Below are 17,057 nucleotides of genomic sequence, written 5' to 3'. Positions count from 1 at the left end.
ATAAACATGGATTTGTGACCACTTTTTGCTCAGATGTGACAGGGGTTACTAATGAATTAGAAGACTGAACCTAATCAGGTTCAAATCTCAGTTAAATAGCATGAAATACAACTGTTTGGAAATTCTTCAGGGATTCCACAATCTCTCACTGCAACTGCAGTTGTGAGGGTTCATGCCATTGCTGTGAAATTCCATATTGCCTCATAAAGGCAAAAGGTATCTGTGGTCTGGCACGAAGATGGGAGCTGATGTGGTAGTTGTGGCTGGTGAGCTGATTGGAGGCATACTAATCTTCTAAAGGGCTCTGTGAACGTGATGACTGGAGGTAGCCCACGAAAGGGTGAAGATTTCACATACCTGCACCTTTACTGCAGGTGATCATAAAATTATGGCTAATGCTGGGCACGGGCAATCTCACTGAAGTGGTGCTTAATTCTACCTGCAATTTGTAAATGAGGCACAGCCTCCATTATAAACTCTGGTGGGCATGATCCCACTGCAACTAATGGGTTTGTAAGCAAGGAAGTTTGGAGGCAATGACAACAAAAAGAGTTTCATAAATGAATCTGGGCATGGAATGAATACCCTTTCACTTCCACTAAATTAGGCATGTGAAAGTAACACGTTTGTCATCAAGGTCACAATTTGCCCACCTACCTGTATTATAGAATAAAGTTTCATTAAATGTGCAGTTCCTAAAATATGTAGTTAATGACGTGACATCTTCAAAATAGCAGTTCTTAAAGAGGGAATCTTCAAAAGTTACTGCTTTAAACTTCATAATAGTAAACCTATTAAAAAAAGAAAATACTGTTTGGCATTTATTACATTTGTTGAACGCTTTCTTTTTTTGAAAAAAAGTCAGAAGTCACATAACACCAGGTTATAGTGCAACAGAGCCTTCATCTGACGAAGGAGCAGCATTCTGAAAGCTTGTGATTTTAAATAGACTTGTTGGACTATAACCTGGTGTTGTGTGACTTCTGATTTTGCCCCAGTCCAACATCGACATGTCCATATCATGGCCTTTATTCCCAAGAAGTTCTTTCCTCAGTATATAGCGAAACAAGCTGAATCTGTCTTAAGAAATTCATATCTTTCTAAGAAACAGTACTTTGATAAGCTTGATTCAGCAGTAATACCCCAGCTACAATTAATAAAAGGTTTCAAATCTGTATTTAGTAAAAATGCTACAGCCCCTCAGTTTGGAAACATCTGGATTAGATGGTAGAAGCTAACTAATGGCTCCCAATCACCAAATCTGAATGTTGACACTAGGAGCTTAGATTTTCAACGATTTCTCCATAATGCATTTTTGTATTTTGAATGCATTAAGATATGACTTAATCTTTCCTGACCTGTCCCTGATGTATTCTCCATTTGTATGGATCTGGTTTTCCAAAGTAAAGTTGAACACAAAATCCACAACTCTTTCGCCATAAAACCTTTTCACTCGGGATGCATACTCGTCAGCTTGAAGGTGTTTGATGACATCAGGGAACCAGACAGAGAGACCATAATAGCTTAAAAATAATAACAGAATGGGCTAAAAGTTGTACATCTGCCAGAAGATGTATAAATAAGAACAGAAGGATGTTGCTTTCACATTAACTGAAGCACAGGAAACAATTTACTACAATGCTTTGCTGTTTATACAATTAAACCTGTTTAGTAATGCTTGAGAGAAAATAATGGAATGCATAATGAGATGATACAATAATGGATGGTTTTATAATTGATTAATTAACTGACTACTGCAAACCATGGGTAGGAGCAAGATGGGCTTAAAATATACCAGAACAACTGTTGGAATTTAAAGAAAAATCTAACTTTTTTTTTGTATAAGGAATATATGCCAAGTGCTCTTTCTGCTTTGTCACAATATGACCAAACAGTTGCTGGCAATACTCATCCTATTTTCTTAAAGAGGAAAAGTTGGGTGAAATACAGTGTGAGCAATAAAGACACTCCAACTGTGAGGCACCAGATTGTGTGTCCTCATAGGAGTTCCACACACCAGAATGCTCCAGTACATGTTCCAATTAGTGCTCGGCTATAGAAATCCCAAGTAATTTTCCCCAGTCCAGGCCAGGAAGACCATTGTGAATTGTAACCAATGTTCCCTCTAATTTCATTTTGCTGTACAGGGCTGTTGCGTTGCACTGTGTGGCTCCTTTAAGATTGTTGTGTGGCTATAGGTGTGTGCATATTTTAAAGGGGACATTGACTATGTGCAGCCAGTTTGACCCATTGATTGCTTTGTGACCACGTATCTCTGATGGGAACACTGACTGTGGTAACGTGACTGGCAGTGAACCGGGAATATTCCTAGTCAGCATGGAAGCAGTACACAATGGGATGCATTTACTCACTCAGTCAACAGGGAAGGTACAAAACAACATATTTTCCTAGGCTAGAAAAATACTCTTTGAAAGTAGTCTCTGCCCTTCCTATTTTGAGAACTCATGTGAAAGGAGCAAGTTCATAACCTATTTTGAAATACTGTTATTAAACTCTCCATTGTACTTCATGTATGGATAGAGAAGGCAATGTCCTTGTTGTATTAACACTGGATTGGTAACTCAGACACCGAGGTAATGCTCTGGGAACCTGGGTTCAAGTCCCGCCATGGCAGATGGACGAACTTGAATTTCAATAAAAACCTGGAATTAAGAGTTTAATGATGATCATGAATCTATTGTTGATTGTCAGGAAAAACCCATCTGATTCACTAATGTCCTTTAAGGAAGGAAACTTGCATCCCTACAAGGTCTGGCCTATATGTGACTCCAGACCCACAACAATGTAGTTGACTCTTAACCGCCCTCTGGGAAATTAGGGATGGGCAATAAATGCTGGCCTAGCCAGCAATGCCCTCATCCTGTGAATGAATAATAATAAAAAATTGTGGTGATCACACAGTGGACCAGAACACATCTACTATTTGATTTAAATAATTTAAAAATCACACAATCATCAAAACGTTTATAATACAGGTAATTTGGATTTAATGATTTTCAGCAATAGGAAGTCTTACCCAAATGACAAAGTTGTCCAAACTATAATCAGCATAATGGTGTTTTTCTTCACTGGATAGTCAAAACATCGCATGAAAGTCATCCAAATCTGAGAACACAGACAATGCATACCATTTGACTCAAGATCCATGTAATTATATTCTTACCTTTTATCATAATGGACAAAAATGTGCAAAAGGAACTACTAGTAAGGGATAAACATTCACTGGTGCCAGATTTCCATGGAGAGCAGTAGAATTAGGTTTCATGTTTCTGGGCATGAGCCACCAATCAGTAAAAATGGGTGAAAGCTTCTGGAGGCAGCGGTGGTGTCATCAGCCAGCTCGAGAGTTGATCAGAGACCTGGGCTGTCTTCCACATCTCGATCGTGCATTGGCAAGTCTACCAGCAGGCTGTCTCCTTGAATTAAGACCCCAGATGGCAAGGGGCCTACCTGCAGCTGCAAGAATCCCACTGAGATGGATAGAGGCCTGTAAAAGCAGTTCTTCCTTGGCCATTCTAAGGTGTCAACTGGCAGTGGGGCAGAAAGGCTGACTCTGGACATTCCCACCCAGAATTTAATTCTGGTGGAGGCAAGAAGGCAGCAGGGCCTGGGGATTCCACTAAACTCTGACCTGACGTTCTTGGGACACAAACCCCCTCCAGACCAACACACCCTTCACCCACTGCACACCCAACACACCCTTAGCCCACTGCACACAAAACACACCCTTCGCCCGCTGCACACCCAACACACCTTCGCCCACTACGCATCCAACACACCCTTCGCCCACTGCACACCCAACACACCCTTCGCCCACTGCACACTCAACACACCCTTCACCCACTCTTCCCCTGCTCCAGACTCTATCCCCCCACCTACCCTTGCTCCAGACCTGACCACTGACCTCATTCCTTCGCTCTAGAGCTGACCTCGCCTTCCTTCCCTCAATACCTGTTCAAACTTTTTCTGCTCAGTATCCGATTCCCTTCTCCCTCTCAGCACTCAACCACACCCTCCCTTCACCCCTGGCAGGTGATCCCCCTGCCCTGACCCCGCTACATCTACAAACATGACCCACCTTCACCCACTGTAGATTTATCCCCAATCTCCCTCCTCGCACTACCACACCAAACCCAAACCCCCTTCCCCTGCACCAGAGTTAATCTCTCTTCAGTCCCCACAACCTGACCCTCCTAGACCAACCACCACCAGGTTCTCCAGCTCCCCATGCAAATATCCTCCTTCTCCCACTGCCCATCTCCTGACTCAAAACCTACCCTCCCTTTCTTTTCCAACAAAATAGGTCTTTCTTGTGCTTATTTACTATTCCACTAGTCACATATTTGAAGGATAATCCTCCATCATTTTCAACACCTTCAGCTGGATGGCACCACCAAACACATCTTCCCCTCTCCTCGACTCTCAGCATTCTGCAGGGGCCATTCATTCCATGACACCCTGGTCCACTCCTGCATCACCCCTAACACGTCTCTACTCTCCCATGGCACCTTTCCATACAATCGTGTCACACTTGCCTATTCAACTCCTCCCTCTTCATAGTTCAAAGCCAATAAACACACCATTCAGGTGAAGCACCAATTCACTTCTATTTTTCTCAATCTAGTTGACTGCATTCACTGCTCACAATGCGGTCTCCTTTACATCAGTGAGTCCTCATGCAACTCGGTGACCATTTTTGCAGAACACCTCTGCTCTGTCTAGAGGAATGGCCCCAACTTCCCAGTTGCTTGCTATTTCAATAGGCCACCTTGCTCTCATAAGCTCAAGGAACAACACCTCATTTTCCACACCTTACAGCCTCATGGTCTGAGCACTGAATTCCATAACTTCAGAAACTGGCCATTATATGTGTTGTTCATTTTTCTTATATTATTCTTTCCCATTTCCCACTCACCCTAACAGTCTTGTCTGGTTTGTGCCTTTTTTACTTTGCTGTTAGTTGAGAGGACACATTCTCTCCCATTTCACACCGTAATTTACATATATTTCATGTCTGTTTCTTTTTCACTACCATTAACAACCTCTTTGTCTTTTGCACCGAGCCCCTACAACATTTGCCCTCTTCTCAGAGTCATTCCAGACTCGAAATGTTATCTCCATAGATGGGCCAGGCCTGCTGAGTTTCCCTAGCATTCTCCGTGTTTGTTTCAGGAACTAGGCAACACCTTAGGGACTTCCAGGATTGCCTGGCCCCAATTCCCAATCCATCCTAATTCTCCCTCTCTGGACTGAAAATTCAAAATCTATAAAGTGGTGCTCGTGGAGCCAGAATTTCTCCTGACTTGGAGACCCCAAACTGAGAATGTAACCAGTGTTCCTAGAGATGTGATATTATACTGAGTTTTTCTGTGCAATAGCTAAGTTTCTAGTGGTTAAACGTTTTAGGATGACAGTGGGTAAAATCTAAATTTCCAAAACTTTAAGATTTTTTTAAAATAATGGTCACATGCAGAGCAGGAGACAGCAATATCAAATATTTGCTTTCTTTTCAAAGAGCTGCTTTGTTTCAGAATCTGCTGATATTGAGTCCTGACTATAAAAACAGCAAGCTCCCCCTGGCCTTAACACTTCCCTTCTGTTAGTGAAACTCCTCTTTTAAATTGTTTGAAATGCCAAAACAAAAGAAGCAAGTAATTGTTTAAAATTGGACGCTGGTTTGCCAACAGAGATGTACAATGGTACAGTGATGGGAAATTGTTTGCTCTAACCCTGCACCATCCTAGCCCACTTCCTTCATGATAAATGAAGATCAATAGTACACTGTGTTTAAAAAAAAATTAAAATAAGGCTCAATTGACTGCTCAGTGGTGAAAGAGAAATAGAAAGATATTTCTGTGCCTTAGATAATGACAGCCCATCACTAAACCTATGGGTGACAAATGGATATGGGCAGGGAACAAAAAGGATGGAGCGTACAGTGGCAGATGTACATCAGCAGCTGGTTTCATTATTATTCTGATAGGTGGATGATATTAAATCATTCCTTCTCTCTTTCATCTTGCATTTATTTCCAAACAGTTTCTTAAACCTCTTTTCCTGTTTGCTTTACGTTTTCCACTTCTTTCACCACCTTTTGTTTGTCTCTTATACATTTTCCTGCCCATTCCCTTTTTACTATTTATATCTACGTGTGCACAGTAATACCCTTTAACTATTTGTAGCATGAATTGGAATGAGTTGGAGTAGTCTGTGGTCAACTTGTTGAATAAATCACTCGGATACCGATTTACTCTGAGATTTATAATATCAGTGACAATATTTCTCAGCCAGTCCTGAGACTTGTTTGCATGTTGAAATCAGACACCTTGAAGGAGTTGAGGAGGTTATATATGTAACACAGCATTGAACCACAAACCTAATCCTGATGATTTAATGCTCATTTCTCACGGTGCAAAAGAAAGTAATTCTGAGCAGCTTCCTGGATCAAATGCCTTTCGTTAAAGATTTTTTTTTTTGCAGAGCCAAGTTGAGTGCCTTTAGAATGATAAAGAAATTTAAATTTCCCAGGGTCCCAGTCTTCTTTGTGTTCCCGTGGAATGATTGGGCAGGGTGAATGATCTGCCAAACCCCAGCACATTTTGAAGAATAACGTTGTCAGGTTGCGTCCTGGTAGAACCTAATTCTGTCACAAATTCCCAGCCCCTCATCCAAACATGATTTTTTTCTACCTTGGCAAACTTAGGAATGTTGGACCCCAGATATTCATCAGATATTCCAATCTGTACAGAACTGCAGCATTCATTATGAGATGAATCTACATTCAACTTGAATTGTCTAAATTGGAATTGAAATTTTCTTTTCCGGCGTAATGTAACTTGCATCATTGAGGAGAAAGGTATTTGTCCCACATTATAACACAGTTGTTTGACTTACGGCATACAGTTCAGTCTTGATCCGAACAAACCATCTCATATACCATGTGCCCGTGTCTGTCTGTATCTCTATCAATTCATCAATCAGTTTTGGAGTCTTGATTCTATTGACCTGTAAAGATAAGAGTTGGCAAATAAAGTTTGATTCACTGGTACAAGTAGTTTCCGAGGTAAATGCATCTTCAAGCTTTCTTTCCTTGTTAATCAGAAGGCAAAATGCATTGCTGATAATCAGACTTACTTTCAGGAGTTCTGTTCTGATCAACTGGGACTTCTATTTTGGATACGTGAGCCAAACTTTGCGCACACCCAACCTGTCCAGCCAACGTATCCTGCTAATTTACTGGGAGCATCAAAATTTGCAGCAGTGGGACATCTCATACCGTGGCCCTTGTGTTAGAAGGATGAACTCCTTGCTGGGATCTGGTGATGCTTGTCCTGACACCCAAGGGCAGTTTGGGAGGAGGCAGTTAATTGGGTGGTATCCTACAGGAGCCCCACTCAGTCAAAGACGGAAGACAGTTGGTTGGAAGACCAATTGGATGCCCTCCACCACTGAAAGGTTGTCAGGAGCTGCTAACATAAGTAGAAGAAAGAGAGGGCACTTCAAAAGGGAAAAGGAATGTCTCTGGCCATGACTGTAGTCCCATGGCAGTCACAGATGGCAGATGGGTCACATTGAATAAGGCAGCAATGGCTGGCATCCAGCCTGCCTGGTGTCAGTGCCATCCCAGTTCATTGATTTGGGCTGGCTCCCAATTGGCAAAGGCCGGAATGCTTCTTACAAGTTATGAACAGGCAATTTTAGATCTTTTCTAATTAACTTATTCATACATTGTTACATAATTATTACATACTTCTGGAGCAGGTGGGACTTGAATCTGGGCTTCCTGGCTCAAAGACAGAAACTCCACCATTGCATCACAACAGCTCTCATGAGGCTATTTTGTTAGACTAGTCGATTACCACATTTACTGGTGGATAACTGTAATAAACCCAAGCACCCAATCTACTTCCCCTAGTCTCCAATCTAGCCTCAAAGAAAATTGCTCCAAGGTGGAACTACAATGGCAGAATAACACAGACCATAATTTTGGGAACACTCTTAAAAGCAAGGTACACATATGATAACTGTAATGTGTACTAAGTATTAAGTCCTGGTATCTAGAAACACGTAGAATTTTTACAACTCTTAACTATCTAGTCCACGTTCAATTATCTTGTCAACTGTTGGTGAACAAAGTCGTTAAGGTGAATTCCATTTCTAATGTTTAACATAGGATACATTTAGAAAAGCATAAAAAAGGAAAATGAATAATTGAATGAAATAATTAAATTTATTTAATGAGTAAAGCTAGAATTGAAAGTTACTCTCAGTAATGGTGACCACAAGAGTATCATCAATTGTGGATAAAATTCATCTGGTTCACTAATGTGCTGTATGGGAGGAAATCTACTATCTTTACCTGGTCAGGCCTTTAATGTAACTCCAAAGCCACGGCAACGTTATTGACTCATAACTGAAATGGACTAGCAAGCCACTCAGTTCAAGGGCAATTAGGGATGGGCTAGTAATGCTGGCATAGTCAGTGACACCCACATTCCCATGAAAGAACAAATAAGAATACCATTCAGTCCAGCAGGGCAGGCTATGTGTTGCCATTATGGCATGTGGGAATTCCTGGATGTCAATGCATTCCAGGGCAAATACAGCTACAGTAAGTGTTTGCAGCCTGAGTGGCTTTGGCTCAGAGTTTATGAGCTGAAGGTCAAACTGCAAATACAGTGACTCATTAGTGAAAGGGGAAAAAAAAGTTACTCGGACAGTTTATTCCAGGAAGTGATCATATCCTGAGGGCAAAGTCTTCTGATGTAGTCATTGGTCAGCAAAATTGGTTCAGTAAAAAAAATTAGGACAGTATCAAACTTAAAAGCAAATTGCATGATTGCACACAGGTATCTGGTAGGTAAGGGGATTGGACAGAATAGCAAAAAACAGCAAAGATTGACTAAAACATCAATAAAGAGGGAAAACCAGAGGATGAAACCAAGATAGCTAGAAATTTGAAGATAGATAATAAGAACTTGTACAGAAATTTAAAAAAAGAAACATGTTAAAGTGTTCTGAAGATGGGTCACTGGACTCAAAGTGTTCTCTCTTCTTTCTCTCTGCAAGACCTGCTGAATTTTCCCAGCAATTTCTGATTTTGTTTCAGCTTTCAGATTTTCAGCATCCTCAGTTCATTGTTTTATATCAAAGTGTGTTGGTCCTATATAAAATAAGTCTGGGGAATTAACAACAAAAAATAAGGAGATGACAGATGAATTGAACAGATGTTTTTCATTGATCTTCATAATAGAGAATACAATAACACTCCAGCAATAGCTGTAAATGGAAATCGAAGTGAGGGAGGAATTCAAGAAAATTACAGATCACTAGGGAAGTGATACCAAGCAAATTGTTGGACCTGTGGCATGACAAGTGTTCAGGTTCTGATGAACTTCATTCAGTATCTTAAAAGAAGGATCTACTGAGATAGTTGATACATTGGTTTTAATTTTCCAAAATTCTCTAGATTCAAGGAATGTTCAATTAGAGTGGAGATTGGCAGATATAATTTCTTTATTAGAAAAGGCAACGAGACAGAAAGCAGGCATATACAGGTCAGTTAGCTTAAAATTTATCATGGAGAGAATGGTAGAAGCTATTAATAAAGATATTATTGAAGGGCACTTAAAAATATTCGAAGTAATCAGGCTGAGGCAACATGGTTTTGTGAAAGGGAGACCATGTTTAACCTTTTTTTGGAGTTCTTTGAGAAACTAACATGTTCTTTGCATAAAAGGGGTGCCAGCAGATATATGGCATTTGCGATTTCCAGAAGGCATTTGATAAGATGCCACATCCAAGCTTATTGTGTAAAAGTTTTGAACTTTTTATTTCTCTATTTTCTAATTTATTTCTACAATCTATAATGCTGGATTTTTATTTCTTTTTCTAATCTTTTTCTCTAACAAATTTAATTGAAGAATCTGCACCTACGTAACTTGTACCTAAGATGGCATTGTAAATGACGACTTCTAAACTTTTCACTGTATTCATTTGAATACATGTGACAAAAAAGCCAATTCAATTCAATTCAATTAAAAGTTCACAATACAGGAACTGACCAGGTAACAAGAAGCAGAAAGTAGGTACAAACTAGTCTTTTAGTTTGCAAAATGTAACGAGTCTTGTGCCACAGGGATAAGTACTGGAGCCTCCTTATATTGTATTATTGTATTTATATTGTATTATGTTTTTGGGGAGGTGATCGTGTAATGATAATGTCATTGGAATAGAATAGCAATTTTTGTCACATATATACTTACAAAAAATATACAGTGACAAGTTTTATAGGTAGCAATCCAGAGTCCTATGCAAATGATCTGGCGATGTGGTTTTGAACGCCCATCATAGTAAAATTTAAATTCAACAAAAATCTGCAATAAAAGGCCAATCTAATGGCAACCATGTAAGCCCGGTCAACTCTCATTTAAAAAATAATCTGGTTCAGTAATATCTTTAGCGAGGGAATTTTGCCATTCCTGCCTGGTGTGGCCTACATTTGACTTCAGACGCACACCAATGTGAGTGACTTTTTTAAGTGCCCTCTGGACAATTAGGGATGAGCAATAAATGCTGGCCTAGCCAGCAATGCCCGCATCCTGTGAACGGATTTTTTAAAAAATGACTCGGATGAAGGGACAAAAGCTGAGGCTGCTAATGACAAAAAGATAGATTGGAAAATAGATTGTGAAGAGGAAACAAGGAACTTACAATGGGATAAAGGTTAAGTAAATGAATAAATATCTGGCAAATGAAGTGTAATGTGGAGAAAGCTAAATTGTTTCTGTGAAAGTTCCATTGTTTTACTTTACCAAATGGTGCTAACCAAATGAATCAGGTGTTTTTCCACATACACACATCTTGTGTGGGATAGCAATCATTCTTGCTTTCTTACTGATTTCGGTCTCATAGAATGGTATCTGTTTGCTGGGCCAGGTAACTCCTGCACGTCAGGATGGACTATAATACAGGAAGAGCCAAAGTAAATAAGTTCTTGCTTCTAAGTCACTCTCCCTATCATATCATCCTACTTTTCAGTCCCTCTCAAGACTCTACAATTCTCCAAATGGAGCTCATCTTTTATTGTTAACGCTTCCCAGTGCCACTTACAGTGAATACTTTCTCAGGCTGTCCCCGTGCTCTCATGTTGGTGTCATGAATTTGCTTCAGAATCATCCAGGCCTCATCATGTTTCCCCACCTATAGAAAAAAAAGCAAGTAAATGCATTCTCAGAACTATCAATCTTCTAAACATACGCATTACATTCATAAGATTTCTGTCAATCCAGAACCCACAGCTTTCCTTATTAATTGAAGGAATTTCCAATTCACCAGTTGGATCAGAATTTGTTACTGATCCTAAATTGCCCTGAAAGAGGTGGAGGTGAACTCCTTTTAGAAACATTGCATGTGATGCATGGACACCAACTGTGCTGTTAGGAAGGGAGTTCCAGGATGTTGATCCAGTGACATTGAAGGTACAATGTTATATTTCCAAATCAGGATGGTGAGTGGCTTGGAACGGAACTTGCAGGTGTAGTGTTCTCATGTAACTGCTGTCTGTTTTCTAGATGGGATTGGTCATGGGTTTGGAATGTGCTTGGTGAATTTCTGCAGTGCTTATTGTAGATAGTACACACGCCTAATGCTCAGCATCGGAGGGGGAGGGAATGATGGATTGTGAATGTGGTGCCAATCAAGTGGGTTAATTTGTTCTGGATGGTGTCATGCTTCTTGAATGCTTTTGGAGCTACATTCATTCAAGCAAGCGGGGAGGATTCGACCAGACTCCAGAATGTATCTTGTAGATGGTGGATAGCTTTGGGAGTCAGAAGATAAACCATCTACTGAATGTTCACAACCACTATTCTAGCCACTATTTACTTAATGGTCCAGTTCAGCTTCTGATCAATGGTAACCCCTAAGATGTTGATATTGAGGGATTCAAGGATGGTAATGCCATTGCATATTGAGGAATGATGATTAGATTCTCTCTTGTTGGTAATGATGATGGTCTGGCACTTGTGTGGCATGAATGTTACTTTCCACTTATCAACCCAAGTCTGAATGTTGTCCAGGTCTTGCTGCAAGTAGATATGTAGGCATGGGTTTACTTTAAATTTTCTGAGAATCATGAATGGGATTGGGCAATGCACAACCATCAGAGAACATCGAAATGTCTGACCTTATATCAGAGGGAGGTCCTTCATGACGTTCTCGGAGATGCCAGAGGAAGTGGTGGAGGCTGGTATAATTACAATATTTAAAAAACATCAGGATGAGTATATGAATAGGAAGGGTTTAGAGGGAAATGGGCCAAATGCTGGCAAATGAGACTAGATTAATCCAGGATATCTGGTCAGCATGGACGAGTTGGACCGAAGGGCCTGTTTCCATGCTGTACATCTCTATGATTCTATGATTGGTACCCTATCCTGATGAATTCCTGCAGCAATGTCCTAAGCTTGAGATGATTTGTTGTCATTAGGTGACTCTTGGAAAATGCATGCGCTGAATGATAAGAGGTTCAGGCCCAATCATTCTTCCTCACATACTAACGTATTTTTCTAAGACTCTGAGCTAATGGACAAATAATAGCCAGTAAAAGGTCCTTGATATGTACATTGGTGCCTTCAGGAAACAAGGGCGAGAAAGAATGCTAGAAAAAAAATAGAAAATATTTACTTTTTCTGTCTCAAATTGTTCCAGATGAAAAATATTATCATGGATTGTCATTGCACTTAAGAGAAAAAAAAAGCCATTCACTCAAAGTGCCATACCTCCAGCAGGAACCTGGGACTTTCAGGCATAAAGGTGAGTGCGACAACAGACGAGACACAGGGAAGAGCGCAGACAACGACAAAGACCCGCCAGCTATGGAATTGGTATGCAGAGCCCATACTGAAACTCCAACCTGAAGAGGGAAAATGCACATGTTTAGAACGGTACCCACAAATCCAAAGGCTTTACAACTCATTTGGGCAATTCTTACAGCTTGCTTTGTACAAACAAAGTGATTGCTTAAAACATTTCGGACTGATCATCTCTTGACTGGTGAAAGTTGCATGAAACAGCTTCTTTTTAAATGTGTCAGAAACATGTGCCGTATGATGTTTCTGCTCATTTATCACCAAATGCTGCATTCTACTGCTGCTGGCGAAAGAAGTTACTGTACATTGTATTTAAATAACTTGGACTGATTGGCATCTGCATGTTAAAAATTGACATAATTTCAAGGCTTGAATTCTCTCACCTTAGCAACTCAGCAAAAAACTCAGATGGACTGACACAGCCCTGAAATGATTGGCAATAGATTGTGACACATGAGGCAGGATTGTACACTCCCTTCCTGAGAGTATTTCCCTTCCCTTCCCTTAGCACAATTAAATAGAGATCATGGGAGCTGTTGGACAGTCTGTCTAATCTTTGACCGATTAAGGCCTTTAAGTAGACTTCATTGGCCACTTAATGCCCTCAAGCCTCGCCCTGTATATTATACCTAGAGAAGGGCAGGGCCCACACCATTCAGAAAGCTGATAGTTTGAATTGCACAGGCTGCTGTTGGAATTGCGGATGGACATTATTTGCAGCCCTCCTCTCCCCCAGGCTCATTAGATGTGTCCTCCTGTAAAGGGGAGACAATTTACACTTTTTGTGAAACGCATGCGTGCAGACGTATGAGAATCCACAAATCATTTTGGTGGTTTCGGTCACAATTCTTCCTGATCTTGCTATAACGTCACAAAGTGTTGCCACGCTCCAGCGCCATCTTGGACATTACCAACAGATTTAAAAACAACTTCTTCCCCACCGTTATCAAACTTATGAACAGACCTCTCATGTATTGGAGTTTATCTTTCTCTGTTTTGTGCATCAGGGTGATTACAATTCCATAACACTACATTCTGCATTCTGTGCTATTGCCCTGATGTACTTATGTAAGGTATGATTTGTCTGGTCAGCATGCAAAACAATAATTGTCACTGTATCACAGTACATGTGTTAATAATAAGTCAAAGCAAATCAACCTTCTGGAGATGTGGACTTCATCCTTGATAGTTCTTAATTTGCAGACAAGGTGTTGATGTGTTTCTTGTTGTCTTGATGTCCTGACTTTGCAAGACCTGGTCTCTCTGTGCACATTGCAGATATTTTTGCAGGTAACCCTTTTCCCATTGTGCAGTGGGTGACGCGGACTTTTTGTTGCATATGTAATTGAGGCAGTTCTGCACCTACAAGCAGTTACACACCATCTTCATCCTCCCTTGCTTGTCAAGCAGTGTGTTCGGCATCTTGGAGAATTTGGGTAGGTGGTGGCTTCAAAAAATCATCCTCACTTGTCTTGCCAACTTTATGCATGCTGGTGATAGCTCCAAATCTAGATGCATAGCTTTGAGATGTAACATGATAATATAAGAATCTTATTTCATTGTGCTACACTTCAAGACAAGCTATTTATTTGTCCAAACAATTTGCTTGGCAAGACTATTTGATCTAGGGAAATGTGGTGAGGACTTTACATGGTTCATACCCCATATGGCATATATATATATGTGAGAAATGGGCCTACATACTGCAGCTTATTGTCAGAAACCATTTTTTCAGGGGCACCAAATAGTCTGAAAATGGCCCTCAGTATGTCCCCCACAGATGTGTATCAAGTGTTCTTTTCCTAATTGACAACTGGAAATTTGGAGAATTAGTCAATGAGTAAGATGAAGTTAGCTCCATTCATGATGAACAGATCAGTGGAGATTTTACACCAAAGGATTGAAGGGTGTAGACATTCTCTGAGTTGCTGTGGCTGATGCCTCAGACATCTTCACTAAAGCTCAACGTCATCATTGATCCCTGACCTTTAGATCATATCATGTGCTATTTGTCTCTCGCCCTCTGACCATATTCCCTTGGTGTAGTTATAGCAATATATCCTAGAAGAGAGTTTCAGACATAAATGAAGACATGTCAGCTCTTCATGTCAGCTCTGATGAAGAGTCATCTAGACTCGAAACATTAGCTTACTCACTCTCCATGGATGCTACCTGATCCACTGTGATTTCCAGCATTTTTTGTTTTTAGTACAAATTCCAGCAACTGCAGTAATTTACTCCACCTTCAGACATAAGTATTTATTTGCCTCTCGAGATATTGAGCTCGTCTCAGTAAGGTCAAAAATGTCAGAAGGTGACTGGAACCTTTTTCATCATGTCAGGCTACTCTTCAATGATAACTTTCCACTGTGATCTCAGTTATGGGTCAGTAGCAGTTTCTGATTGAAGTCGGTTATCTTTATGCTAACCAAAATGCAGCAGATTGATTTTGAAAACATTTTCTACCTTGATGCTGTCAATTGTAGATCCAGTGGAACATCCGCAGCCTTGTTTGGATTCAGTAATCTGCTTAGTATGTCCGAGGTATCTGCGTTGCAATGCACATAATGGGTAATATGGTTCTGTTCCCGATTAGCCAGTTTGTACTTAATATGTGAATGCTACACTTTCTGGGAGGGTCAATTGAATTGCATTTTCTATGCTATTCAGTATAGCAACTCCTTTGAACCTTCCTTTGACATCAGACCTGTCTAGGTATAATACAAGGGCTCTTGGTCGCTTTTGCTGTTATGGTACCTTTGCAATTCAATAATGAAGCTATTAAACGAGTACTTCATTTTTCAGGAAGTCAGAAATTTGCTAACTGGTAACTTCTGAATTTATACATCAGAATTAAGCATTCTCGTTAACATGAAGCACTTTTGTATCTCCCTATTAATAACAATTTCATTTTCAAGAAAAGATTGAACCATAATTCAGCATGTTACTTCAAATGCAATCCTCTTGCATTCAAAGGTCCCTTACCTCTGGTACACAGAGTACTCATGTACTCATTCAAACCCCTATCATTTTACAGACATTCTCTTCCATTACTTTCCCATAAATGTTGGCACTTTTCTCTCTTGCCCTTGATCTTTACTATTCACTTTAGTATTTCATCAGTCACCTACTATCCACTTTTTCTTTTCTCTTGCATTTATTAACTCCTCTTTGCCTTCCCTGTACCGTTCATTGCTCACTTCAGTATCCTCCATTTCCTCTTGAGATCTATTTCCCACCTTATATACATTGCCTCATCTGGAGCTGAGATGAGTGGCTAGTGCAATGATACATTCGCTGTACTTCCCTGTCATCTGAGTGTTAGTGGAGAGTCAGGACTTTTGTCTTTGCCCCAAGGTGCCTGCCGCAAAAGTGGCAATCTTGATCTTTCGTGAAAAGAGTAACATATCCAATATATTATCCATCAGATTTGGGAAGAACGGGACTGCAGTACCAAAGGGAGCCTGACTTTTCTGATTTATATCTTGAACCTGTGAAAACCTGACCAGAGCCCGAGGTGACTTATTGTTAATGTAAAACGCTGACAATTTGATATATACATTAAAATTTTCCTCTTTGTTTTCCCCTTTTTATTCCTTTCTCTCTCCTGACTCCTTGTTATTTATTACCATGACCCATTTAAATCACAGCCTCTTTCACAGCAAGGATTTCCGTACATCACCAAGAAATGGCAATTCTGGATTCAAACTGATTTCTATCTGCCTATATTCTTCCCTTGCTCCATTTTTTCCTGAAACTCCAGCCCAAATCCCAAGGGAACATGGTGCTATACTACTTAAGTGAAACATTTAGAAGCTACGCCAGTTGGAGGGTTTGAGCTATAGGCTGGAGCTATTTTCCCTGGAATCGGAGGCTGGGGTTGACTTTATGAGGTTTATAAAATCATGAGGGGCATGGATAGGATAAATAGTCAATGTCTTTTCCCCAGGGTAAAGGAGTCTAAAGCTAGAGGGCATAGGTTTAAGGTGAGAGGGGAAAGACTTAAAAGGGACCTGAGGGGCAACTTTTTCACACAGAGGGTGGTTTGTATGTGGAATGAATTGCCAGAACAAGTCATGGATTCTGGTACAAAATCAGCATTTAAAAGGCATCTGAATAGGTACATGAATAGGAAGGGTTTAGAGGGATATGGGCCAAATGCTA

At 40.3% G+C, this 17,057-nt stretch overlaps 1 protein-coding gene across 1 annotated transcript in view; it reads right to left on the bottom strand.

The window, feature by feature from the left end:
* Positions 1 to 17,057, bottom strand: part of sv2ca (synaptic vesicle glycoprotein 2Ca) — a 179,537-nt gene that overhangs the window by 17,121 nt on the left and 145,359 nt on the right. Inside the window, exons 6-11 of the mRNA XM_048595034.1 lie at positions 12,804 to 12,937; positions 11,134 to 11,223; positions 6,916 to 7,026; positions 3,038 to 3,126; positions 1,359 to 1,523; positions 658 to 791 (exon numbers count right to left, since the gene is read on the bottom strand). Of these exons, the coding sequence (XP_048450991.1) occupies positions 658 to 791; positions 1,359 to 1,523; positions 3,038 to 3,126; positions 6,916 to 7,026; positions 11,134 to 11,223; positions 12,804 to 12,937 (723 nt within the window). The remainder of the gene's footprint in view (positions 1 to 657; positions 792 to 1,358; positions 1,524 to 3,037; positions 3,127 to 6,915; positions 7,027 to 11,133; positions 11,224 to 12,803; positions 12,938 to 17,057) is intronic.

This window comes from Rhincodon typus, chromosome 3, assembly GCF_021869965.1.
Source record: "Rhincodon typus isolate 14 chromosome 3, sRhiTyp1.1, whole genome shotgun sequence".
NCBI lineage: Eukaryota > Metazoa > Chordata > Chondrichthyes > Orectolobiformes > Rhincodontidae > Rhincodon > Rhincodon typus.
This window is presented reverse-complemented; position numbering and strand designations above follow the sequence as displayed.